We start from the raw sequence: 27831 nt of genomic DNA on the forward strand, positions 1-27831 counted from the left end.
GTTTGAAAGTAAATTCACAGCCTTGCACAAACTTGGAACTGAGAATCAGGTTGTCAGGTCCAGTGAAGAGTTAGATAAATGAAGGGAAATGAGACTACTGACAGGGCCAGAAAAGCACTTTATTGTTAGTAATGAAGATATCTGATTTAAAGCTCATCAATCACACTGCTGGCATTGAACTCGCACAACAAAAGGCTGGGTCATCCCATCCACGATCGCTCACAAGTAGGTTGCAGAAGAGAAAGCATTCTGATTATCAGAATAACTAGGCAGACAGCTGGAAGAACAGGAGCAGGACTTGAAAACAATATTTAAAGGGAAGTTGCAGCATTGGGTGTGACACCAAACCGTGTCCGGGAGTACATTCAGTGCCTGGGGCCTTGTCTCGATATGGTAAAAGTTCAGTTATCCAGAACTTCTCTAACCAAAGCTCCCTGGTAACTGGCATTTTAGAGGGGGCATCCAGGCTGACACTATGGCACTGAGAAGAGAGTGCCCAAGCATCCCTGGAGCTGGACATCACTTCTGTCCATTTTCTTGCCTGCTAGCTAATATTGATTGTCAAATCACCAAAACTGTGTCGGCAACTGAATTTCAGTTCCCTTACATAACCCTTTGGTATTGATCACGTGAGAACACATTTAACTCTTGATTAATCATGATATTTGACAAACTAGCTCTGTGTTTCGCTCCCCCCCACACCCCCATGGATATGAAATATTTTACTTTTTACGCATAACTTAATAGTGGGGAGTACCTTGCATTATCTTAACTTTTCCCCATGAGATAAGATTATTCTGGGATTTGAGGGACATCCGAGTCCCGCTGGCTGGTTGGGGCTACCAAGGAAAGCTAGAGGCAACCCCTGAACCCATGCTGCTAGAGTACTGCAAGGGTAAGTGACCCTTCAACCTAATTTGCTGGTGTTTACTAAGTGTGGAGCAGAAGCGACCCCCTGTATGCACGTGCTAGGATTTAATGAGAGCCAATGACCCCAGAACCCAGCAGGGTGCAGTTGCTGAGCACAGACTGCACACAATCCAGGTTGGAAGATGGCAAGGCAGCAGAGGTCACGTCTATCTGAGGACCTTGGTGTTGTGCAGTTCCAGGGAAGATCCAGCCTCATGGAATAGATAAACCTGCCAGCCAGGCTTCCAAAGTCAGTAAAAACAGAAAATAGATTCTTTTTTAAAAGTCAGCAGTGTCAAAATGAAGGCACAAGCTCAAGCCCTGTGTGTGAGGTCTGTCTGCTGGCTGAATGGGTCCTCCCAATTGTCAGTCCATTAGAAGCAGCGGGGATTGGAACTCCCGATCCTTCATGCGTTCTTCCAGGCCCTGGAAAATAAAGTCAAACACAGCAGGTCACCACACACTTCTTCAGGAGGACTGACACTCACAGGATCAAACTTGGCCATACAGATTTGCTGGTTAGAGGTGCAGACATGTAACAGGGAGATAAACCAGTTGTCCCTCACAACACTCCAGAGCAGACTGCACGGGCAGGTACCACCTGGCCCCTGGCAACTTGTCTGCTCGGCAGAACGCAAGTCAAGTGCACAAACTTATTCCCTCCAGTACTGTGACAAATCCCACGTACGGGCAGCCATTCAGCCTATCATGCTTGAATTGTCAGTGCTTTGAAGAAGCTACCTTAAGCCCTATCCTTTCTTCAAAGCCCTGAAAGTTCCCCCTTCAAGGATTCATTAAATGCCATTGAATGGTGAGAGAAGATTCTATCATGCTCAATATGGAAATTCCCTGACACTCAGTTTGTATGATTGAGTGGAACATCAGCTCAAAGCAGTGAGAAAGTTTTCCCGGTCTTGTTGCAGAGAGACATGAGCTGCTTCATTCACTGAGGAGTTGTCTTTGTGATGGAAGAGAAAGAAACGTAGCACAGCTGAAGATAGCTGTGTTTATGCCCTGAAGAACTTTGCACTGATGTTCTGAGGCTGCGATGGACAACCACCAGCCACAAACATCTTCCTTGTAAAGATGGAACAGTCAGCCCACCATGCCTGTGCCGATCAAGCTAACCTAACTAATCTCATCTGCCTGCACGTAGTCTGCATCCTTCTATTGTCTGCCTGTTTATGTTTCAGTGCCTCTTATCAGCTTCTACCACCACTCCCGGCAGGACATTCCAGGCACATAGCACTATCTTCAAAATCTTCCCTTACACATCTCTGATGTTCAATCTATGCCCTCTCGTGTTTGACATTTCCACCCTGGGGAAAAGACTCAGCTTTTCCACACAATCCATTCCTCTCAATTTCATGCACCTTTTGTACCTGTACTGTCACCTTCAGGGATCCTTGTACATGTTTATCAAGATCCCTCTGTTCCCTCGTGAATCCCTAGGGCCCTGCTATTTATTGCATGTATCCTTCCCTTCTCCATCCTCCCAAGATGCTTCACTTCACACTTATCACGATTAAACTCCACTTGCCATCTCTCAGCCCGTTTCACCCACTGATCTCATCTTGTAGCCTATCCTCCTATTGACAATGGCCACCAATTTATGTGGCTCTTAAACATATTTCAAAAATTCTTCCCCCTCTGTTCCCTTTATTCTAACACCTTCCCAATGGATATTCAGCTAACTGAAACCCTCCCTGTCACTACCTACAAATCACTGAAACGTCCCTGCACAATTGTCCCCCAGCTCCCTTTCCCTCCCCGGAGTCCGACAGACTGCCTCAGTGCACGGTGAGATCTTCTGCCCCACAGCCCCAGCCAGTAGATTCTCCCCTTGGCCCCTCAAGGATCCCTCCCTTCCCTAGTTGTCAGGGGCACCCCACCTTCTCATTTTTATTGGAGATATTAAGCATCTGAATCTGACCATTTTAAAGCCGTGTTGTGACAACAGAGTGTTCCCACGTGTGTCTGTAGCTCACCAACCTGCTTCACTATTCTTTTACAGCCATTAGGAGTCGGTGTATCCTGCAGTCCGTGCAGGATTGCTTCTATTGGACATGGATCTCCTCCAACAACTCCCACTCCCCTGTGCACCTTAATCCTCTTTTCCTTTCCCACTGCCGACCCTCTCCAAACACGAGTGAGCCTTCCCAGTTCACTGTGGAAGAGTTGGACTCCCAAACTTTAATAGCAGCACTGTCCTTAAACTGAGATTCTTTCTCCACACAGTGTGAGGCACAGCTCCAACGACTGGAACATTTCCCCTAGTGCTTGTTGACATTAGTTTTTACCAGGGCTCCTCAGTGTCACATCTGGTCAAATGCTGTCTTAGTGTCACACTCACTTCTGGAATTCAGCTGTTCATTCCGTGTATAGACCCAGGGTGTAATGAACCTGGATTTGAATGGTCTTGGCAAACTCAAACTGAGCGTGGGTAAGTGCTACTTGATTAAGAAAAGAGAATTATGTAGGAATAAGTGATTCAGTCTTTGATCCTGATTTGCAATTCATTAAGATCAAAGCTGATCTTCTGATTCAGTACCATTTCCCAACAGTTTCCACATATCCTGAATTATTGATCCCACACGATTCACCCCCCTCACACCACCAATTTTGCACTGTTTTCTGGGTCTTTCAGTCTCTTGTCACACTGACACTCTTCCCCCACTCCCTCTCTCTCTAGTATTTGTAATTCTCAAATTCACTGGCACCATCTGTGGATTATAGTACAGGAACTGGCCTTTCGGTCCACAATGCTGTGCCGAACCAATTAAATTAGCAATCCAGTGATAACTAAATTAATCTCTACATGACATCCATATCCTTCTATTTTCCACAAAAACCTCTTAAATACCCCTAATGTTTCAGCCTCTATCACCACCCCAGACAATGCATTCCAGGCACCCACCATACTCTGCATAAAAAACTTGTTCCTCACATCTCATAAGACCATAAGACACGGGAGCAGAATCAGGCCATTCAGCCCATTGAGTCTATTCCACCATTCCATCATGGTTGATCCCAGATCCCATTTAACCCCATACACCTGCCTTCTCACCATATCCTTTGATGCCCTGACCCATCAGGAAATGATCAACTTCTGCCTTAAATGTAGCGATGGACTTGGTCTCCACTGCAGTCTGTGGCACAGCATTCCACAGATTCATTACTCTCTGGCTAAAAAAATTCCTTCCTACCTCTGTTCTAAAATCCTGCAATTTTGAGGCCATGCCCTCTATTTCTGGATACCCCCACCATAGGAAACATTCTCTCCACATCCACCCTATCTAGTCCTTTCAACATTCGGTAGTTTTCAATGAGATTCCCATGCATTCTTCTAAATTCCAGGGGAATCTCAATTGAAATCACCCCCTTTCACCTTAAATTCATGCCCTCTGGAATTGAACATTTCAACCCTGGGAGAAAGATATTGTCTACACTATCTATACTTTTCGTAATCTTATAAACTTCTATCATTATTCCTAGATCCCTCTGTTCTACTGCATTTTTCAATGCCCTACCATTTACCGTGTATGTCCTATTTTGATTAGTCCTACCAAAATGTAGCACCTCACATTTATCAGCATTAAACTCCATCTGCCATCTTTCAACCCACTCTTCTCACTGGCATAAATCTCTCTGCAAGCTGTAAAAACCTACTTCATTATCCACAACTCCACCTATCTTAGTATCATCTGCATACTTACTAATCCAATTTACCACCCCATCATCCAGATCATTATTGTATATGACAAACAACATTGGACCCAGTACAGATCCCTGAGGCACACCACTAGTCACCGGCCTCCAATCTGACAAACAGTTATCCACCACCACTCTCTGGCGTCTCCCATCCAGCCACTGCTGAATCCATTTTACTACTTCATTTTACTATTTAAATGTAATACAATCAGGCACTTACTTCAAATTAAAATTTGGAGGAAGTGCCCAAAGTTACTTAAAATTTTCACCCTTTCTTTTCACAAGGGGGCAGCACAGTGGCACAACTAGCAGACCTGTTACTTCACAGTTTCAGATTCAATCCTTACCTTGGCTGCTCCCAAATATCTGTGGGAGGAAATCCATGTGGTCACAACAAAAACTTCAAGCTCCACAGTGATGTGTGACAACATGGCTCAGTTGCTAGTTCTTGCTGTGACCACATGGGTCTCCACCCACAGACATTTTGGCTGGTTGGCTAATTGATCGTTGTAAATTGTCTATCTGTAGCGAGTAGTAGAATTAATTTTTTTTTAAATTGACATACAGCACGGAATAGTCTTCGAGCAGGATGCCCAGCAATCCTTGATTTAACTCCAGCCTACCGGCAGATGATGGCGGCGCGACGCCAGTGCACGCGGCCTCTCCAGTGATGAATATCTGTTATCTGTCAAGTAGGGGACAGTGCACAATCCTGATTTGATAGAGACAAATGTGAGTGCACAGTGGAACATCTGGAAAACTTCTGAAATGTCTGCTTTGCTACCACTACTACTGGGTGGTAACCGGAATCTTTGGAGCTGAAGGCCTCGAAATTCCTCGGCTTTGTGTGTTTCAGCGAGGGAGAGGTCAAAGGGGCTCGGCAGAGGATGGTGCTCAGGAGGCTGTATCAGAGAGTCTGCTCGGAAGCTCGGAGTTTTCGGACGGATGGACTCAGGGTCGGCTGTGGTCCGCTGCTTCCAAGGTATTGGCAAGTTGACGGTGCCTGGAGGTTTATGGCAGGGAGTTTCTCCCTTTCGCCTCCGCTATCGGGGACTCGGGAGTCGATCGACTCAGGGACTTTGAGACTTTTTTTTTACTGTGCCTATGGACTGTTCTTCATCAAATTATGGTATTGCTTTGCACTACTGCAACCATATGTTATAATTATGTGATTTTGTCAGTGTTAGTCTTTGGTCTGTCTTGTTTTCTGTGATATCACGCCGGAGAAACATTGTATCATTTCTTAATGCATGTATGCATTTCTAAATGACAATAAAAGAGGACTGAGTGTTCTCATAATCTAATCCCAGGACAATTTACAATGACCATTTAACCTACCAACTGGTACGCCTTTGGACTGTGGGAGGAAACCAGAACACCCGGAGGAAACCCACTTGACCACCTGGAGAACGTATAAACTCCTTACAGGCAGTGGCAGGAATTGAACCCCTGTCACCTGTACTGTGAAGTGCTGTGCTAACCTTTACTCTACTGTGCCACCCGATTTGGGGAGAGGGTGGCTGATGGGAATGTAGTAATTTTTAATAATTAGGATTTATGTAGGAATAATGTAAATGGGTGCTTGATGGTCAACACAGCCAGTGAGCCAAAAGGTCCATTTGCATGATGTCTCTCTCTATGACTATCAAGCTGGGTGGCTTTTAAGACAATCCAGAAAAGACCCCTTCCATATCATTTGTCTTGTCCAATATCTTTACAGCTACACTGCGATCTTTTTTCCAATAAAATATTGCCAAAATATTTTTGTATGTGCCTGCTGAACATACAAGTTGAGGATATGCAGAGGTTGAAGTTCTGAAGCATTAGTGGCCGCTGCTCACACTGCAGGGAGCTCTGAGACTGACAGCCGTGTGACGTGATCGCAGCACAGTCTGCGTGTCAGACAAGCCAAACCTGACAGACAAATTTTTAGAAGTTTGAGGTAACAAGGAACACACAAGGTGGGATGTACTCTAGATGAATCTTAGTCAGTCTTAGAAAACTCTAGGAGGCAGATTGTACAGAAAAATAAAAGCCCACAGGAGCCATAGGTCCAAAATTTGCCGAGTGGCCAGCAGCAAAGGATGAATTGATAGGAGTTTTACAGAGCTCAGTGATGCTTTCATGATGTACATGAACAACAATGCTCATTGTTACACAGAAACCTGTCTCCACTGGTCCTGTACCCATGTTATACAGACAGACCCATCTCTGTCAGTACTGTACATGTGTTATACAGACATACAATCCTGTGCTAAAGTCTTTGATGTATATTTAGCTAGGGTGCCCAAGACTTTTGCACTGTACTGCTGCTTCAAAAAACAAATTTCATGACATATGTGAGTGATGATAAATCTGATTCTGATATTGGTCTCTGTTGTGGACTGAGAATAATCAATAAACCAATTGTTTGTAATCAAGTGACCTTGCATGGTGTATCAGGGCTGGGTGTGTCTGTGCACAAGCCACCCCCTGCCCCTAGCACTCCTTCTCTGCCACTTGTCTCAGTGTCTGCGCAGGTACAGGGTTCTGAGTTGAATGATCAGCCATGATCGTACTGAATGGCGGTGCAGGCTCGCAGGGCTGAATGGCCTAGGCCTGCACCTATTTTCTATGTTTCTATGCCACCCCCTGCCCCTGGCACTCCTTCTCTGCCACTTGTCTCACACCCCTCCTGTGGTACTCCACCCTCACCATCCTCGACACCCTACATTCCCACCAGATTTACAAACTCGCTGTCTGCTCCACAAATACAGTACTGAGCAAAAGTCTTAGGCACCCTAGCTATACATATATGCCTAAGGCCTTTGCACAGTACTTCGACATACCTGTCCCCACCAATACTGTACCCCAGTTGTTAAACAAAGATTGCCCATTCCACACCAGTACTGTACCCATGTTATAGGCAGTCCTGTCTCCATCAGTACGGTACCCACAAAGACTGACCTGCCCCCAGAACTGCAGGTGTGTTATACCGGGAGAGACTCCTGGGACTGGTCAATGATTAAGAAATATTCACAAGCTCAGTGCTGCCTGCACTTCACAATGCTGCTGATGAAAATTGCAAGTTTCTTAACCTACCTCCCCTTCATAAGAGATAAGTGGTGAGATCTCACACACGACGGGGGGATCCTCTGTTTCCTGCAGCCTGCAGAGAACACAAGATTTTCAGCAAGAAAGCCCTTCTGGGTTGAGACACGCCTCAGTTTCTCGCTGGCCTCAGATTTCCTCTCTCATTTGGTTCTGGTGACCCCTGCGCCCATTCAACACCGGAGGAGACTTTTAAAATCAATCTGCTAAAGCCAGATTGGGGGTCACGGGGCTCAGGGATGGATCTGAACAAAGCTAGTACTCGATGCTGTGGAACAGGGAACATTCCAGCTCCCTTCCTCTGTCAACCACCTAAATCTCTGACCGTTGCAGGTTGTTGCTTCTCCCCGATCTGGCTGTGGCTCAGACGTGTTTGCTGCTCAGCTGCTGGGCAGAGGCAGCAACTATAGACTGGCTGCATCCACAAACTGACCTCGGACAGATTCACCACTGGTCTGGCCCACCTGCCACACGCTCCCACAACACATCCAGCAAGGAGCTGGATTCGCAGCTACCCTCCTGGAGAGTTACGATCGGAGCAGAACAGGTTCGAACTAGTACCTTTAGTTTTCAGCTTCATTCTAAAATAGAACCATGAACAAGAAGAGAAAATGGTTTTATAATTTCTCATCCCACCCTGGCCAGATGTTGCTGCCATCTCTGCCCACCCATCCGAGTCTAGCCTAGATTGCTGGGCCCAGATCCCAACTTCTTGCTCAAACCCAGCCGATTCCTTGACCTAGACCCGGCCTCCTCCCCAAGACAACCTGGAGCTACCGAGCCCAAGAGACAGGAGAAAGTTCAACAACTTACTGGCTGAGAACAGGCACACGGTTGTTCTTGTCGTCGAGGAAGTGAGCGCCAGCTTGCACGGCCCAGCGATAGTGCTGCCACAGCAGAGCACGCCGGGCAGTAGAGGGCATGTCTTTGCCACCAGTGCTCTCCGCGTTCTTCAGAGGGGAGAACTCATCCTCCCTCAGCACCTCAAACACAGCAAAATTCCTGAGCAGGAACAGAACCAGAAAAACATCTTTAAACTCTGTGTGTGTGCGTGTGTGTGTGTGTGTGTGTGGTGTGTGTGTGTGTGTGGTGTGTGTGTGTGTGTGGTGTGTGGTGTGTGTGTGTGTGTGTGTGTGTGTGTGTGGTGTGTGGGTGTGTGTGGTGTGTGTGTGGTGTGTGTGTGTGGTGTGTGGTGTGTGTGTGTGTGTGTGTGTGTGTGTGTGTGTGTGTGGTGTGTGTGTGTGGTGTGTGTGTGTGTGGTGTGTGTGTGTGGTGTGTGTGTGTGTGGTGTGTGGTGTGTGTGTGTGGTGTGTGTGTGTGTGGTGTGTGTGTGTGGTGTGTGTGTGTGTGTGTGTGTGTGTGTGTGGTGTGTGGTGTGTGTGTGTGTGTGGTGTGTGTGTGTGTGTGTGTGGTGTGTGTGTGTGTGGTGTGTGTGTGTGTGTGTGTGTGTGTGTGGTGTGTGTGGTGTGTGTGTGTGTGGGTGGTGTGTGTGTGTGGGTGTGTGTGGTGTGTGTGTGTGTGTGTGTGTGGTGTGTGTGTGTGTGTGTGGTGTGTGGTGTGTGTGTGTGTGTGTGTGTGTGGTGTGTGTGTGTGTGGTGTGTGTGTGTGTGTGTGGTGTGTGTGTGTGTGTGGTGTGTGTGTGTGTGTGTGTGTGTGGTGTGTGTGTGTGTGGTGTGTGGTGTGTGTGTATATAGGCGGGCACAGGGCAGGACTATGCAACTTAGTCTACGTCCACACTAGACCGGATAAATCCATAACCGAAGCTTTTTCTCTTCGTTTTGACCCTCCATCCACACTGAAATGGCGTTTTCCTCCCCCGAAAATGGAGCTTTTCTAAAACACTCTCCAGAGTGTGTAAATTTGAAAACGCTGATTGTGCAGAGCAGTGTGGACGGGGTAAACGGATACTTTTAAAAACGCCGTCATGACGTGCCGGAACAGATGGCAGCAGTGCGGCATTTCATTGTTTTCTTGAACACAACCCCCCACACAACCTAATAATCTCAGAACAGACGGCAATGAGACTGAAGCCAGAAGAGTTAGAAATGTACTCACCAAATACTTTGACCCATAGCTTACCGAATAAATAAGTACACTCACTTTGCCCTGTTTCCTGTCCTTGCTTGTATGAAGGTGGTTTACCTATTTATGCAAGTACTTATCTGACAACAGATGTGTAACAGCCTAATGTAACATTGTATGGAAATACAAGATAATGCTGATGCAGACGTTTTATACATTTAACAAGGTGCTTTATTAATGTAACAGAGTTAGTCAGTTTTTCAATGTTCGTCGTCAGCTGGGTCATACTGTCCGTGAACTTCCTGTCGGTTGCCTCCATAGGCTCCAGTATTTGTTTTTTTTTAGTTTTAAGTCCTCCTGTGCGAGAGCCAAGAGCAATTCCTTTCAAGTTTTTCTAGTCTGTAACTAGACAAATGTGTACCAAGTATACCGTTTCCTCTTCGCTTGTTTTCTGTAGATGTGTCCTGAGCATGCCCAGTAGGAGAAGATTCGCCCAAATATCTGTTCTAATGTGGGCGGAGATATTTTTAAGAGTGCCTGGTGTGGACGCCTGTCGTTTTTACGCAAAACCAGCGTTTTCAAAATTATCCAGTCTAGTGTGGACGTAGCCCTACTGCAGCTATATAGTGGGGGACATCAGTTTACCCATAGTTTAGTTTAGACACAGAGGGCCAAAGTCTTTCCAGGTTTACTGAATCCAGTATTAATATAGTTGCCTCTACTGTCGAGAAAGTACATATATTGGGAGAGCCCCACATTCTGGGCACAAGTATGACCCTGAGCCTCCTGTTGCTTATTAATTTTCCATCACAATCTGAACTTTCTGTTGCGGCCTGCTGCACAAGTACAAAGAGGCCGGAAGTTTGAGAGCAGCATCTCATCTTCAATCTGGGCACAGTGACAGCCTCCGTACTCAAGACTGACTTCTGCAACTTCAGGAACCTCACTGGCTACTTTCACCCTTTTCCGGCCTTGGCTGAGTTTTCTCCTCTCCATTCGTACAGCCTGCATTCCACAACACTTCACTTCCCTTCCCTTTCTTTGTATTACCCTAACTGCCCCGCTAATCACTGCTACTCCAGCCACAGCCCATTACAGACATTCCCTTTGGTTCTCCATCCTCTTCATCGCTCCTGTACTTTCTCTGCAACCTAAAGCCAACTTTTTCAAATTTCCAGCACCTGTCAATTTCCCCCCGCCCCCCCCCCCGATTTCCACTGTCTGTTTATAAATCACAATACCCCCTCCACCTCTGTGGTCTGTTCTTTGATGTTCCTAACCAGTTGCCTGCTCTTTGGGATATTCTATTACCCAGGGACCCAACCAGCTACAGCAGGAGGAGGAACTGGATTGCCACAGATCTGACTGTACCGTGAGTACGGCTGCAGAAGGGCAGGACAAAGCAGCTGCTGAGGTTTGACCAGATCCTCCCACACAACTTACTTGGAAAACTGGAAAACATCAAAGACAAACTTCTCCATTTTAATGCCATTGGGCTTCTCTGGTTTCACGTAGTTGCCCTCCTCATCAACATAGGGAATCTTCTTCCTAGCCACGTGAAGCTTCAGTTTTGGTTCGTACTCTCTGCAGGGAGTAACAGGAGAACATAACGAAGTTAATGCAGAATAGGAGGCAGAAAGGAAGGAGGAAATTAAAATCAAACTCAGAAGTCCGTGGATTGACAACCCCCAGGACTCTGGTCCCAAGGATTCTAAGTGATTATCATCTTCTAAAAGTTCCTGGATTCTATAAATCCAACAAATTAGAAAACTATAAATGTAACAGTACTTATCAGGCAAAGAGGGACGAAAACAGCGAAAGCGCTGGAATGTATCCTTAAGAAACTGCCCATCACGTCCCCACATCCTCTCCTCCTTCCCTTTCTCCTACAGTCCACTCTCCTCTCCTATCAGATTCCTTCTTCTCTAGCCCTTTACCATTCCTACCCACCTGGCTTCACCCATCACCTTTCAGCAAGCCCCTCAACCATCTTTTTATTCTGGCGTCATCTTCCTTCCTTCTCAGACCTGAAGAAGGGTCTTGGCCAAAAGCATCAACTGTTATTTTCATTTCCACAGACTCTGCCTGACCTGCTGAGTTACTCCAGCATTTTGTGTGTATTGCTTTGGATTTCCAGGACCTGTAGACATTCTCATGTTCATGATAGGACAATAAAGTTAGTATGGCTTCATGAGAGAGAAATCAGGTTGGACAAATTTCTTTCAGTTGCCCATGAGGTAACTTTTGGTTGTATTTGGATTTCCAAAGGACGTTCATGGAGATAGCATAGGAATGGGCCCCTCTGGCCCATCTTATCCATGTTGACCATGGTGCCAGTTCACACTAACCCCAGTTGCTTACATTAGGCCCATCTCCCTCTCTACATTCCTATCTGAGCACAGTGGATTCTGGTTAATTGGGACCAGTACATTTTGGCCCAACTAAGCAGCTGCTCCAATTAGCCAAAGTTTCATGGAAATAGTTAAAAAAGACAAACTACATTTAACTGAGTAAAAGATTATGTACTTAAATGAAATTCAGAACAAATTAGAACACTACCAATATTACTCCAGTACTATAGAACTGTATGTTCCTAATAGTTATGGGAGGAACTCATACAGTGTACGCTGCCGTGTTCTTTTGATTGACTGTAACTGAACAAAATCAGCGCAGACACCTAGTGCAGATAAGTCCTGATGAAGGGCCAACTGTTTACTCTTTTCCATCGATGCTGCCTGGCCTGCTGACTTCCTCCAGCATTTTGTGAGTGTTGCTTCAGATAATGGACTGCTTTATTTGCCTTTCTGCATGAAGTAGCGTCATGTCACTGTTTTTTATTCAGCGTCCGATGGCTGAAATGAATAACAGAACACAAGCACACACACTGACGCTATTTAAAAGCACCTTGCTTTAAGCATGGCGTAGTGTCTAACGGCTACACAAGTGCACGTGAATAACGCTAACTGTGAATTGTTCCGCAGCAATCTCCTGTCCCACTTCAACAGCATGCTGTCCCAAACAAACAAAGGAAATCCAAGCTACTTTCTCCATTAGTTCTTGTTCTTTAAGAGTTAGTCCAGAAAGGTGGCAGCCCCAATTAAGCAATGGCCCAACGAACCGGAGTCCACTCTACCCGTCAAGATGCATTTTAAACATTGAGATAGAATCTGCCTCCATCATATCCTCTGGCAACCCATCCCGGATATTCACCAGCCTTTGTGAAAAACCTGCCCGTCAGAACTCCTTTCCATTTCTCCCCCCTCACATTGAACTTAATGATTCCCCTAACATAGGAAAAAGATTTTCTATCCTATCCATGTCCCTCATTATTTTATGAACCTCTATAACACTACCTTTAAGCCTCTTACATTCCTTTGAGAATGTCCCCAGCTTTTCGAATCCCCCTTATAAACAAATCCCTTCATTCCAGGCAACATCCTGGTGAATCTCCTCTGCATTCCCTGTTGCTACGACGTCCCTCCTGTAGCACGGACTACAGAGCTGTACACAATAGAGCACGTACGGAATAACTAATCTTCTGCAGAACTCCAATATGACATCCAACTCTCATATTCAATGCCTCTGCCTATGAAGGGAAACACATCAAGTGCCTTTTGCACCACCCTATCCACTTCAGTTGCCACTTTTAAGGAGCTAAGGTGCACTTCAAGATCCCTCTGTACATCAACATTCCTAATGTCCTGCCAGAACTTGATGTCCCAAAGTGCAGCACCTCACACTTGTCTGGATTAAATTCCATCTGTCACCTTCTGCCCAACTTCCTGCAGATCTACATCCCTCCATACCCCTTCACAACCCTCTTTGCTATCTATGACTCCAACAAATTTTGTGTCATTCAGACCCCCAACTTATTTCTATATAGTACAAACGACAGCGGTTTCAAAGTTCAAGGTACATTTATTACCGAAGTATATACAATATACGACATACAACCTTGAGATTTGTCTCCCCACAGGTGGTCACTAAACAAAGACACCCAGTAGGGAAGGGAAACGTCGACTCAGACCATGAGAGGCCAGCGTCTGGCATTTTCATGCCTTACAAGGCGCAGATTGGAAGTTTGTGTGGGGTGCCACTCCTCGCACAGACACAAGAACAATGTTTGGTAAGTGCCTTGCTCAAGGACACAAACACGCTGCCACAGCTGAGGCTCGAACTAGCGACCTTCAGATCACCAGACGAACGCCTTTAACCACTTGGCCACGTGCCCCACACAAATAGAATCCATTAAAAACAAAACGACTGTCAAACACCCAATCAGCAGAAAACAACAAAAGCAAGCAAGTAACAGTCAGAACCGAAGTTCACGAAAATGAGTCCACAATCACGAAGCCAGTAGTCACTGCAGCCAATTCAGGAGCCTATTAGTTGCAGGCCACAGCCTCAGTTCAAGCAGAGACAAATAAACCTTGCAGAGCAGCGAGCCGAACACCGACCCAGTGGTTATATTGCCCAAATCTCAGGTTGTTCCTCACTCTCGGGCCTTCGATAAGCTCTCGGGCCCAGGCCCCATGACCTCGATTTGGCCTGTACCCGACCTTCCCAATTCGGCTTAAATCGATCAACCTTGGGTCTTTCCTTGCTCTGAGGTCCACGTCCCGCTGCCTTGACCTTGCATCGCCTCCCCTCAGTTTTGCCTCATCGAATTGCCTCCGAGTCCACCCCAGCAAAGGCCACACGTTGGCTCATTCCCCGCTCTCGTGCCCCAGCCCCGCCGCCTCAATACACGCCACGCTACAACCGTCCTGCACCTTCAGCTCTTCAGTTCAAACCACAAAAATGCCAGGTCATACAGGTGGTGCAACAGCTCAGCTCCAAAAGGGAAGTTACACGCTGTTGATTGCAGTGACTGCGTCCAAGAAAAAGTGTGATTAATACAGCAATTTTTGTTCTGTTTGCTGCCATAAATTATCGCTGTACTTCATGAATGCCATCTTAAACCAATCACTGTGGTACAACATCTGTTACAGAGTTCCAGACAGGAAAACGACCCTCTGCCTCCTATAAACGAGCTAATTTTTGATCCAGTTTGCTCACATCCATCTGATACTTGAGCCCTAACTTTCTGGTTATAGCTCACCAGGTGAAAGGTCACCAACCTGAAATATTACCTCTGCCTGAGCCATTGAATACAGGCAGTCCCCGGGTTACCGACGAGATCCGTTCCTACGTCTGTCTTTAAGTCCAATTTGTAGGTAAGTTGGAACAGGTACATACAGTTCTTATTTAGCGTTAGTTATTCAAACGTTTCAAGCCTTTTCTTGCTCTAGAGTAAGGCTAATAGGTATATTACGCTGATTTTGATCATCTAACCAAATTATTAATAGCCTTTCCATTTCAATAATTAAACCACTGTGTCTTAGTGATAATTGTAGCTTTCATCGGGGCATGGCCTTTCACATGCTCCATTATTCTCACTTTATCCTTTAAAATTGTTCTGATCATTGACCGACTGCAGCCCAACGCTTTTCCAATGACCAATGGCATTTCACCTCTTTCCGATCGAATCAATCGTGATCATTTTCCTTCTCTTTGATGCATCACCAGCAGTCCGTTCTCACTTTATCCTTTAAAATTGTTCTGATCATTGACCGACTGCAGCCTAACACTTTTCCAATGACCGATGGCGTATCACCTCTTTCCGATCGCTTTATTATTTCCACTTTATTTTCAATTGTGCTCATTTTCCTTTTCTTTGATACATCACCAGCAGTCCTTTGGTAAGTACGGAATTGTCCGTAAGTCGGACGTTCTTAACCCGGGGACTTACTGTATTTCCACAATTTTAGTTTGAATATTTAGAGGGGGAAACCTCTAGCTAAGAGGATGTTTCTCCTTTGGAAATGAAACAGTGCTAGACAGCAGAGTTGTGTTCCTACCATGATGCCAAATTAATTAATTTCACCTATCCACACATGTTCTGTATCCCTCTATTCCCTGTTTGTTCATGTGCCTATTTAAATTCCTCAAACTTAGCTATCATATCAAATTCCACCATGTTCTTTGGTAACGCATTCCAGGCACATAACATTCTCTGTGTAACAAAACTTGTCCTGTAAGTCTTCTTTGAACTCTTCCTCTCTCTGAGGTCATCTTCAACCTCTGACCTCAGCTTTTGACACTCCAGAGCAAACAATTCGACCTCTCCTCGTAAGTAATACTCTCCAATCCCAATGAATCTATGCTGCGCCCTCTCCAAAGCTTCCACATTCTTCCTGGAACCTGACAACCAGGAGCATACACAAGACTCAAAACTAAATGCTTGCATAGCCACAGCACGACACCCAAACTTTTAACCTCAGTGCTCTGACTGACGTAGACAAGCATGCCAGATACTTTCCTTCTTCACCACTCTACCCACTCGTGAAGCCATTTTCAGGCATTTCCGGGGTCTCTCTGTTTATCAGTGGTCTGAATGGTCCTGCTGTATCTTTCGACAATTTTCCTCATTTTTATCCACAACTCTCCTGATTTTCACATTGACTGCAAATTTACTAATCAGTCCATCTACATTTTTGCCTGAAACATTTATATATCACTATCATCGAGATTTTAGCAATGCAGAATGCCATTGGTTACAGACCTCCAGCCAGAATAACACCCTCTGCCTTCTACAGCCAAGTCCATTTTGAATCCAATTTACACGGCTCCATGAATCCCATGCACCTTAATCTTCTGGATTTGTCACGAGACACTTTGAATGCTTGACTAAAGGCGATGACTGCCCTCCCCTCAAACATCTTATCACCTCAAAAACATCAATATCACATTCGCAATATGTGACCTTATTCTGGAAGACAAAATAAATGGTTCTGCTGATACTTCGAAAAAGAACAAGTCTGCAGATACAGTTGATACAAACACAGAGTGGGCAAGTGGATGGGAAAGCAAAGGAAGCCTAACAACAAACACGAGGAAATGACAAGTACCTGAACCTGGCTTAATACCAACCTTCGGCAAAGGAGACCAGAGAAAGTGCAGCAGAGAAAAAGGAATCAGCTCACTCACCCAGAGAAGTTACTGAGAAACTGCAGAGGAGAATGAAAAAATACTTAAGAAGAGTTAGGTAAAAGTAAGAAGGTTTTAAAGCAGGACTAAGTCTGAAGATATTAGAGAAAGTTTCAAACACACATGCATCCACTTGATCTGCTTCACATATTTTAAGCAGGCAATCGTCACGTCTCGGTGTGGGCATGCAAGGAGTGGACGAGGAAAGAAACAGCGTAGCTTAGAACAGCATTTAGAGTGAGGAGAGATAAATAGGATCCAGCTCATTTATTGTTACAAAAGCACAGCAATGAACTTTACACTGTACTTTATATTCCTTGCGTCTCCCGGCAAGATTTTATCTGTTGATGACATTGACTTAATGCAATACAGAGACAAAGTTTATCATGTTCACAGACCAATAAACTGGCATTCCTGATGAACGAGGACAAAGGTTAGATTCACAGTCTTAGTTTGGTTGCAGCACAAAGGAAATCACTCAGGCAATGAGCTTGTAAAATCTTCATGCAAGATCAATCCAGTATACTCTTTCACCCTCTCCTCTTAACCCTGCAAATTCTCATACCAGCCAGCTTCTTTCTGAAAGCTACAACTATTCCCCAGGAATGATCTAGATCACAGCTGTGCCTGCTCGTCATTGGCTATGTCGAAAAGTCTATGTTCAAAGCCCTCCCTGGTTGTCCTCCCCAACCTTTCCTCCGCTACATTGACAGCTGCATTGGTGTTGCTTCATGCACCCATGCTGAGCTCGTCAATTTTATCAACTTTGCCTCTAACTTCCACCCTGCCCTTAAATTCACTTGGTCCATCTCTGACACCTCCCTCTCCCTTCTCAATCTCTCTAACTCCATCTCTGGAGACAAACTGTCCACTGACATCTTTTAAAACCTACTAATTCCAACAGTCATCTCGAGTATACCTCTTCCCACCCTATCTCCTATAAAATTGCTATTCTCCTTTCTCAGTTTCTTTGCCTCTGCATCTGTTCCCAGGATGTGGCTTTCCATTCCAGGGTAACAGAGGTATCCTCCTTCTTCAAAGAATTGGGTTTTCCTCCCTCTACTATTGATGCAGTCCTCACCTGCATCTCCTCTATTTCATGAACATCCACGCTCACCCCATCTTCCTGCTGCCTTAATAGTGACAGATCCCATCAGCCTCCACATCCAACACATTGTCCTACGCAACTTCCGCCATCTCCAATGGGATCCTACCACTCAACTTATCTTTACCTCCCCCTCCCCCCTCCGCTTTCCACAGGGATCACCCCCATCTCGGATTCCCTCGTCCATTTGTCCCTCCCCACTAATCTCCCTCCAGGCATTCATACCTACCAGTGGCCTAGGTCCTACACCTCCTCCCTCACCTCCATTCAGGGCCCCAGACTGTCCTTCCAGGTGAGCCAACACTTCACCTGTGAATCTGCTGGGGTCACCTGTTGTGTCCGGTGCTCCTGATGTGGCCTCCTCTACACTGGTGAGATCCATCAGAAACTGGGAGACCGCTTCACCAAGCACTGCCGCACCATCCATCGCAAGTGGGACTTCCTGGTAGCCAAACATTTTAATCACAATTCCCATTCAGACATGTCGGTCTATGGTCTACTCACGTGCCACGATGAGACCAACCTCAGGGTGGAGGAGCGACACTTTATATTCCGTCCGAGTACCCTCCAACCTGATGTCCTGAATATCAACATCTCCTTCCAGTAGAACATTCCCCACTGACCTTTAACCTCCTCTCACGTGCCTGCTATTTCCCCCTGAGTCCCCTCCTTCTCTCCTATCAGATTCCTTCCTCTCCAGCCCTTCACCTTTCCCACCCACCTGGCCCCACCTGTCACCTTCCAGCTAGCCTCCTTCCCCTCCCCCCCATCTTTTTATTCTGGCATCCTCCCCCTTCCTTTTCAGTCCGGAAGAAGGGTCTCAGCCCTATAACATAGACCGCTTATTCATCTCCACAGATGCTGCCTGGCCTGCTGAGTTGCTCCACCATTTTGTGTGCGTTGCTCTGGATTTCCAGCATCTGCAGAATCTCTTGTGTTTATGACCTAGATCATTAATCACTTGCTGTGGAGGAAAGAAACCTTTACTCATGTCACTTAATCGGAGGAAGTACAAGACTGTGGAGGGATCAGAGAGAATTCAGAGTAGAAAGATGAACCAGAGCCACAGGAGGAAATCTATTCATTGTTTAGAGACAGAGTGCTGATGATCGGGAAGCCTTCACCTGTCAGCTGAGAGGGTTTTTGAAAGGGAAGATAGAGCTATACCCTAGAGAAACACAGGGTTAATTTGGTCCACTTTCCAAACAGCCAGATTTGATTAACAGAATTAAATCTTCCTGTGCTGTGCTGATTCAGCACCTTGATTGGATGTTAGACAAAAGGTCTGACAACAGGTGATAACTGGGCCAAGAAGGACAGTGGTGGGCGTGTAGGGAACAGCAGGGATGGGGAAGGGGTTGGAGGGCAGAGGGCAATGGGAATGGGGGTCGGCTGGGGAAGCAAAAGTAACCCAAGGCGAGACGCTGGCTCAGGCGAGGCAGCAACAACCCAGTGAAGGAGGAGAGGGGGAGCAGGTGGAATGATCTCCTTGCCCATAAGGAAGCAGTGGCTGCTCCTTGCACAGAGACAGCTGCAGATATCAGGTAACCAGGGCTTACTCCGTCACGGACTTGAGGAACTCCACAGTGAAGAAGTGGTTGCAGATGTTGCCAGCATTGAAGGTGAGTTGGCTGTCAGCGTTCCTCCTCTCCACCGTCTCCTGGCTCACCTCACTGTACTCCACAACCTGGTAGGTGCCGTTCACTCGACACACCACCCCCACTGGCTCAGTGGGGTACGCCTTACCAACCACCTGGGGATAAACACAGCCACAGCGTGAGGCGCACGGAGGGACAACCCAACCACCCTTCCCTCTTCCCCAAACAGACAGCTGACCACAAACGCAGTCCATCTTTTAAGTTCTGAGCCCATCGACATTCACCCATGCCTGCAGCAGCTTCAGCACCTGAGGGAAGCCTTTGCCTGATAATATGTCAGGGAAGCACAGCACAAAGCCACCCTAACTATGGGTACCCAGATGGAGGAGCCTGCAGCTGTCCCACCCACAACACAGCATTGGTGGGGAGGGTGCATGGATGTCCAGACCACGCTGGTGGAGGCTGGATTCGGAGACTGCCTTGTGAAAAGTTCGGTCAGCGCAGTCACTGGTTGGGGAGGGAGGTGAGGAGTTGGGTTGGGTGAGGGGAACGATATACACTGGTGGTGAGCAACAGGAGGCTTTTACAATGGGGTGTGGGCTGGTGACTGGAGGGGTGCTCAGTAGGTCATTATAGGTGGGACTAGGCTGTGAGAGGAGTGCTGGAACTGGAGAGAGATGGGCCGTTTTTGCGGCTGGCAGTGAGCTTGCTGCTCACCCTTGCCCCACTCCCTGCCTCGGCAGGGTGACAAACCTCAGCCCGACTCTCTCAGGAGCGGGGAGCTCGGGCTGGTGAACTCACCTTTGCCCCGCAGTCTGCGTCCCGCTCGACACAGAAACCGATGAAGGTTGGGTCTGCCATCTTCACCAAGATGTTGTCCACACAGTACACGTGGACGAATCGAACCCCTCGCTGGTCCATGTCCTTCAGGATCTTGTAGTCCGTCAGAGCCCGGTACAGGCCACCGTTTCCGTCTATAGTACAGCAAGCACAGGTTCCGGTCAGCGAGGACACCCAGAAACATCCTCAGCCCCAGTTCCTGGCCTCACACTGCCCTCTCATGTCCCTCAGCAACTTGCTGCTCCTCCCCGTCTCTCCCAGTATCCGATAACTCTCTCCTCAGGTCTTCATTCCTCCTGCCAAGCGGCTGATTTAAAGTGAAAGTGAGACCTCAGTAACAACGCCACACCACAGCGACCAACACACCCATTCCTCACCCCCACACTGTGGGCTGAACCAGTGTCAAGATCATTTCACAAAGTGATGTCCAGCAACCTCATTTGTGGGAGGGTGTCTGTAGACACTGAGGGGCTCAATGTCTTGCTTCTCTGCCTATCAAACGACTGCTTCCACTTATCCAGCCAGTGCCATGGACACCTACCACCAAGCACTCAGTACCCTCCAGGGCTGGAGACAAAGGCACAGAAGGTAGGGGCTGAATTTTATTCAACATCGAACCCATGCCACACATGGCCTTGGTGGGCACATGCTGACTAAAAAAAAAAATCTTCTGGATGCGGTCAAAGAATTCTGCTTGTTTTGGTGTGACTACCCCAGTTGGACCGCCTGCCACGCTACCTTTTACCTCAGAAATAAGCCACTTGGAGTCAAACTCCAGTAGTTCAGCAGCCACGGGACGTTGCTGGTGATTTTCCAGACTTTCAATTGTTCCTGAGGGCCTCTGTCAGTCAGAGCAGACCATGGCTAATACATCCCAGCTGTCCAGGTACGCCAGCCTGGGCAGTACCATATGGAGAGCAAGCCGTTGCCCATGTAGCAAGCTCCCCCCCTCAACGTATCTGATGAACCCAAAGATACAGCAGAGACGGATAGAGTTTGGTACTGGCAGCGTTGCAGGAGTTGCCGGTCAGCGCTGAACTCAATGTAGGACTGTCTTAGGGACCCCAGCTCCGGATTTTTTCCTCGGGGTTTACTCCCGAAGCCTTTTCCATGAGTGGGTACAGCTGCAAGGCAGCTGAGGTTTGAAATCAGAGTTCTCCTTCTCCTCAATGAGCTGCCAACCACGGCTGAGGAGCCCTATCTGCCCAAAGAGACTGGTTTTAAGGCATCAGTGGCCCGCCTTTGCTCCTTCTCCTGTCAGTAGAAATGGTTCCACTGGGCTTAGCAGCTAAGCCACACGTGAAGGCCAGGAGCTGGACTTGGTTGTCAGAGGCTATTTGAGGTGCACACCATTGTTCCTAATGTTGATATATATTAACACACATTTTAGATGCCCCACAGTAGGGTAATAAAGAGAAGCCCAGTGAGATTAAAGGGAATGCGATTGAGAGAACCAGATGAGCCACCTGTCAAACACCAGCTTTCCATACAGTGGAAAAGTATGTTGTCAATTTTATGGCAGTTGCTCTTCCATCTCCTAATACATGTTGGAAGGCCGTGCAAACTCCCAGCAAAATCTTGAGCCTCTAGTCAACCTACATGGCCTAACTTATTGATCCTGCCAGAGCATTATCCCTCATCGTATTTACCCCACAGTCCCACCGGACGCAGGCATTCCTGGCCAGACTTCAGCCAGGTCTCACCTATCATTTCATTGTCACAGTCCTGCGTATGGCAGAGGCTCTCGGCAGCAGGAAGTGACCTTGGGCACAGGAGCCCTCGGGAAATCAGAACCCAGCTTCAGTCTGCCGATGACCGTGGTAGGTGCATTGGACGAACAATCACACTCAAGAGTAAAACAGTACTCTAAACCAGCTCCAGCCCGGAGTGCACCAACCTGGAGCCATGGCAATCCGACCCTTCCCTTCCAAGATGATCTTCCCGTCAAATCCAACAGCCGGCAGCATCCTCTGCTCAAACATGACCACGTCGGACTGAGGCAGGCTGAAGTACTGGTGCTGAGCAAAGAAATTCCTTGTGGGTTCCAGCGTGAACTCGCTGGTCATGATGTACCTTCGGAACAAAAACAGTTATGCCATCAACAGCTCTTATCTGTAAAGCAACGCACAAAGCACGAGTAAACACTATAAACCGCAGTGGAAAATCAGAGATAATAACAAGTTCCACAGATATCTCTAGCCCTATCATACACATGCCCACCACATATCCACATACACATATCCACACTCTCAGCATGCCACGGCTGGAATCCACACACACAAACCATACTGTAACCGGTATCCAGTCACACACTCATGCCAACCTTGCGGTAACTGATGTCCAGACGTACAAAGACAACGCTGCATCATATTATCGGGGGGCGTGGTGCCCTCTTGTCCAGACAGCCTGGAGTAATCAACCTCTTGGAGACCGAGCGGAGAACAGGGTCTCACCAAGGTAGCGTGCACTTTCCGCCCAGCCTCTTCTCGGCCAGCTGCTTGACTTTGCGAATTCGTTCGGCCTGGACTTGGTAAAGAGTCTTCCCGCTCGGCAGCCCGACGTCATACATGCCCTTTGGATACGGGACATCTAACCGGGTACCTTGCCCACCAGCCAACAGCAGCACAGCCACGTGGCCTTTGGCGATCTCCTGAAAACCTAGAGCACAAGGTCAAAGTATGAAGTGGCAGATAAAAACAAAATCACAGAGGCAACCCCTCTTCTCCCAGCTTCCTAACGCTCCTGGCTCTGTTGGCTGTACATATCTAAACCTGCCAGCGGGTTATACGCAGAAGAGACTCTTACAGCATCAGATCTCTGTTGTACAGACTCTGTGGCCCACTGGAGACCCATTTACTGTAATCCAATCCTATTTCACTCTCCTCACAATTCCTTCAAACTCCACCACTCCTCTCCCCCACTACGAGATTCTAACACTCGCGCAGAAACCAGGGAAGAGATTACAGCAGCCAATAAACCACCCATCCCTGGGATGTAAAAGGAAACTACAGCACTTCGAGGAAACCCAGACAGTCAGAACAAACTCCACACGGAGAGGACTGGGGGGTCAGGAGTGAACCTGTGTTGCTGGCACTACAAACCAGCATCACAACCAGCTTCTGTCACCTGTCACTTAAATTCCCAATCCCATTCCAACCTACCAGTCTGTGGCCCTCTGTATTGCAAAACTGAGGTGCCCCGCAGCTTAAGGAACATCTGCTGGGCAGGTTGCAACCTCCTGAACTCCGTAACTTGATTTCTCAGTCTGTGGCTGTTGACTACCTGTAGTATTAGTCCAGCCTAACCTGTGAGCCTCATCTCCCTTTCCTGCATTTCACAACTCCCGCAGTCTCCAACCAGATAACCAGGCTCACAGCTTATCCCCATCGCAACGCTCCACCAAGTTTTTTTTTTAACAGCTAAGCAGACCAACTGTTGTGAGCAGGAAATTTTTACACGGCCTGAAAACTGCACGGCACTTTAATACTAACATTGTATTAAAGAAAGTTCAAGCAGCACGGCAACAAAGGCTACGTGCACGGGAGCATTTCAGTCACTGCGCGGCCGCACACCCACACAGCTCAGAGGGGACAGTGCCCCCCGTGGTCACTTCGGTTTTGTCCGAATGCTCCTGGCTCTGCTGGCTGGACATAACTGAACTTCCCAGCGTGTTATACTCAGAAGAGGCAGGGAAAGTCAACAGGAAACGACACCATTCCAGCTTGTTACACAGAATGTCAGAGACATTCCCTCTCCCCCGACACCCCCTGAAGCTTTCCTCACTTCGTCCTGAGACGTTCACTTTGTTGCTCTTCTCACAAATGTGACCTGAGCACATTTTGTTCATATTTTAGATCTGCAGTATATTTTGGATTTTCAGCTCGACCAGCTGTGTTCCCGCCCCCATCCCACCCCACACACACACACTCACACTTATGTATGGAAGTATTAAGGTAGCAGCACATGAAAAGGAAGTGGGCCCCTCAGGATTAAATAAAGGCATGTTTCAACACAAATTTACAAAGTTTTTAAGCAATCTGATTTTATTAGTAAATGGGGATCTATTATCAGACCAGAGAAGGTGGAAGAGGACATTCCTAAATAACAAAATCTTTCAGTCCATCCGCTCTCTCACTGAGTGATTGATTCCATTACAGCCCCTCAGTGAATGAAACAGCCTGTACCTGTACAAGACAACACTGAGGCACGGGCTGGCATTTTTTGGCTAACACAGTGCACAAGATGCAGGGTCACCAGCAAGAAAGCTGATTCTCACCACCTGTACGTGATTCTCAGCGGCCCGTGCTGGAGAACGTCATGCTGAACGCTGATTAGGCACATGGATCGTGGTTTGGTGTTGGCTTAGGCATCCTGCCACGTCAGGCAGACAGAGGTTCTGTGTAACGTGCTGGAATGGTGTAGCTTCCTGTTGACTTTCCCAGTCACGAGAGAATCACAGGATGAACAACTGCGGCCCACGGGCGAGTGGAGCAAATCACATCGCAGGACAGGCCAGAGTAACACTCAGATCCAGCCAACAGCCCAACCCTTGTCACGCTGCCTCTGCCCACCCGGAGCTCGGATCCATCAGCCCCTCGTATCCACCATCAATGCCCCAACATCTATCACTACACCTGACCCCATCCCCCTCCCAACCCCCCCAGACCACCTCCTTCCCCCCATCCCCCCCCAAACCCCCAGACCACCTCCTTCCCCCCATCCCTCTCAGACTACCTCCTTCCCCCCAACCCTCTCGGACCATCTCCTTCCCTATACCCCTCCCAACCCCCACAGACCACCTCCTTCTCCCCCATACCCTCCCAACCCCCAGGACCACTTCCTACCCCCATCCCCCTACCAAACCACTTCCTTCCCCTCCACCCCCCTCCCACCCCCAGACCACCTCCTTCCCCCTTCCCCCATCCCCCTCGGACCACCTCTTCCCCCTCCCAACCCCCCGACCACCTCCTGCCCCCCATCACCCTTGGACCACCCCCTTCCCCCATCCCCCTCCCAACCCCTCAGGACCACCTCCTTCCCCCCATGCCCCTTGGACCACCCCCTTCCCTCAACCCTCTCCCATCCCCCCAGACGACCTCCTTCCCCCATCCCTCTCAGACCACCTCCTTCCCCATCCCCCTCCCAACCCCCCAGACCACCTCATTCCCCCATCCCCCTCTCAACCCCCCAGACCACCTCCTTCCCATCTCCCTCCCAACCCCCCAAACCACCTCATTCCCCCATCCCCCTCCCAACCCCCCAGACCACCTCATTCCCCCATCCCCCCCAACCCCCCAGACCACCTCCTTCCCCCTTCCCCCTCGGACCACCTCTTTCCCCCTCCCAACCTTCCAGACCACCTCTTCCCCCTCCCAACCCCCCGACCACCTCCTGCCCCCCATCACCCTTGGACCACCCCCTTCCCCCATCCCCCTCCCAACCCCTCAGGACCACCTCCTTCCCCCCATGCCCCTTGGACCACCCCCTTCCCCCAACCCTCTCCCATCCCCCCAGACGACCTCCTTCCCCCATCCCTCTCAGACCACCTCCTTCCCCATCCCCCTCCCAACCCCCCAGACCACCTCATTCCCCCATCTCCCTCTCAACCCCCCAGACCACCTCATTCCCCCATCCCCCCCAACCCCCCAAACCACCTCCTTCCCATCCCCCTCCCAACCCCCCAAACCACCTCATTCCCCCATCTCCCTCCCAACCCCCCAGACCACCTCATTCCCCCATCCCCCCCAACCCCCCAAACCACCTCCTTCCCCATCCCCCTCCCAACCCCCCAGACCACCTCCTTCCCCATTTCCCTCCCAAACCACCTCCTTCCCCTCCATCCTCCCACCCCAGACCACCTCCCCCCCGATCCCCCTCCCAAACCACCTCCTTCCCCATCCAACCCCCCAGACCACCACCTTCCCCCAATCCCTCCACACCACCCCCTTCCCCCATCCCCCTCAGACGACCTCTTTCCCCCTCCCAACCTTCCAGACCACCTCCTTCTCCCCCCATACCCCTCAGACCAGCTCCTTCCCCCATACCGCTCCCAACCCTCTCAGACCACCTCCTCCCCTCAACCTCCCAAACCACCACCTTCCCCCAACCCCCTCAGACCACCTCTTCCCCCCAACCTCCCAAACCACCACCTTTCCTCCATCCCCCTCGGACCACCTCCTTCCCCCTCCCAACCCTCCAGACCACCTCCTTCCCCCCCAACTTCCCAAACCACCTCCTTCCCTTCCATCCCCCTCCCACCCCCAGACCACCTTTCCCCACCCCTCCCCCATCCCATTTCACCTCCTTCTTCCCCATCCCCTCCACCATCCCAGACCCCCTTCCCCATCCCCATCCACCATCCCAGACCCCCTTCCCCATCCCCATCCACTCCCTCCCCTCGGATCTCCTTGCCCCCATCCCCTCCCTCCCCTCCGATCTCCTTGCCCCATCCCCTCCCACCCCTCAGATCTCCTTGCCCCCATCCCCTCCCTCCCCTCCGATCTCCTTGCCCCATCCCCTCCCTCCCCTCGGATCTCCTTGCTCCCATCTCCTCCCTCCCCTCGGATCTCCTTGCTCCCATCCCCTCCCACCCCTCCGATCTCCTTGCCCCATCCTCTCTCTCCCCTCGGATCTCCTTGCTCCCATCCCCTCCCTCCCCTCGGATCTCCTTGCCCCATCCCCTCCCACCCCTCGGATCTCCTTGCCCCATCCCCTCCCACCCCTCGGATCTCCTTGCCCCATCCCCTCCCACCCCTCGGATCTCCTTGCTCCCATCCCCTCCCTCCCCTCCGATCTCCTTGCTCCCATCCCCTCCCTCCCCTCGGATCTCCTTGCCCCATCCCCTCCCACCCCTCGGATCTCCTTGCTCCCATCCCCTCCCTCCCCTCCGATCTCCTTGCTCCCATCCCCTCCCTCCCCTCGGATCTCCTTGCCCCATCCCCTCCCACCCCTCGGATCTCCTTGCCCCATCCTCTCCCTCCCCTCGGATCTCCTTGCTCCCATCCCCTCCCTCCCCTCGGATCTCCTTGCCCCATCCCCTCCCTCCCCTCCGATCTCCTTTCCTCCGCACGCTCTCCCAGAAGCCGAGACTCCCACTCCCCAGCACCCTCTCGAACACCCCCAGACGCATCATCCCAGCAGCTCCTTGCTGCCCCTCATCGGACCCACTCTTTACCGCGATCCCGCCACCTCCGCAGGGTCTCGGCGTCCGTCCGGCACACGCCGCCCACCACGTCCTCGGGCAGCGGCTCCATCAGACCGGGCAGTGGCGCTTGACCGGCGGGCCGGGGCCGGACGGCCGCCTCGCAGTGAGCCCGCAGCTCGGCCGGTTCCTGCTGTTCCAGCGAAACCACCAGCGCCCTGCGCTCGGCATCCGACAGCTGCGGCCAGAACCTCAAGACCTCCGGCTGCCCGGCCTCGGCCAGCAGCCGCTGTGCCACCTCAAACATCACAGCTCCGGGGAGAGAGTCGCGGCAAGACAGAACAGCCCGCTGTCAGCCGACCCGCTGGCCTTGGCGGGCAGGGGGC

At 49.3% G+C, this 27831-nt stretch overlaps 1 protein-coding gene across 1 annotated transcript; it reads right to left on the reverse strand.

Annotated features, from left to right (window-relative positions):
* Positions 1-98: 98 nt before the first annotated feature.
* Positions 99-27831, reverse strand: LOC140186387 (UDP-N-acetylhexosamine pyrophosphorylase-like protein 1). The gene is made up of 9 exons (XM_072240589.1): positions 27479-27831; positions 22758-22962; positions 22202-22377; positions 20266-20438; positions 19426-19619; positions 11176-11316; positions 8524-8712; positions 7702-7768; positions 99-1335 (listed from the first exon to the last, which is right to left on the reverse strand). The coding sequence occupies exons 1-9, from the start codon at positions 27750-27752 to the stop codon at positions 1276-1278; spliced, it is 1479 nt and encodes a 492-aa protein (XP_072096690.1). The 5' UTR covers positions 27753-27831; the 3' UTR covers positions 99-1275.

The sequence above is a fragment of the Mobula birostris genome, chromosome 22 (assembly GCF_030028105.1).
Source record: "Mobula birostris isolate sMobBir1 chromosome 22, sMobBir1.hap1, whole genome shotgun sequence".
Classification (NCBI taxonomy): Eukaryota; Metazoa; Chordata; class Chondrichthyes; order Myliobatiformes; family Myliobatidae; genus Mobula; species Mobula birostris.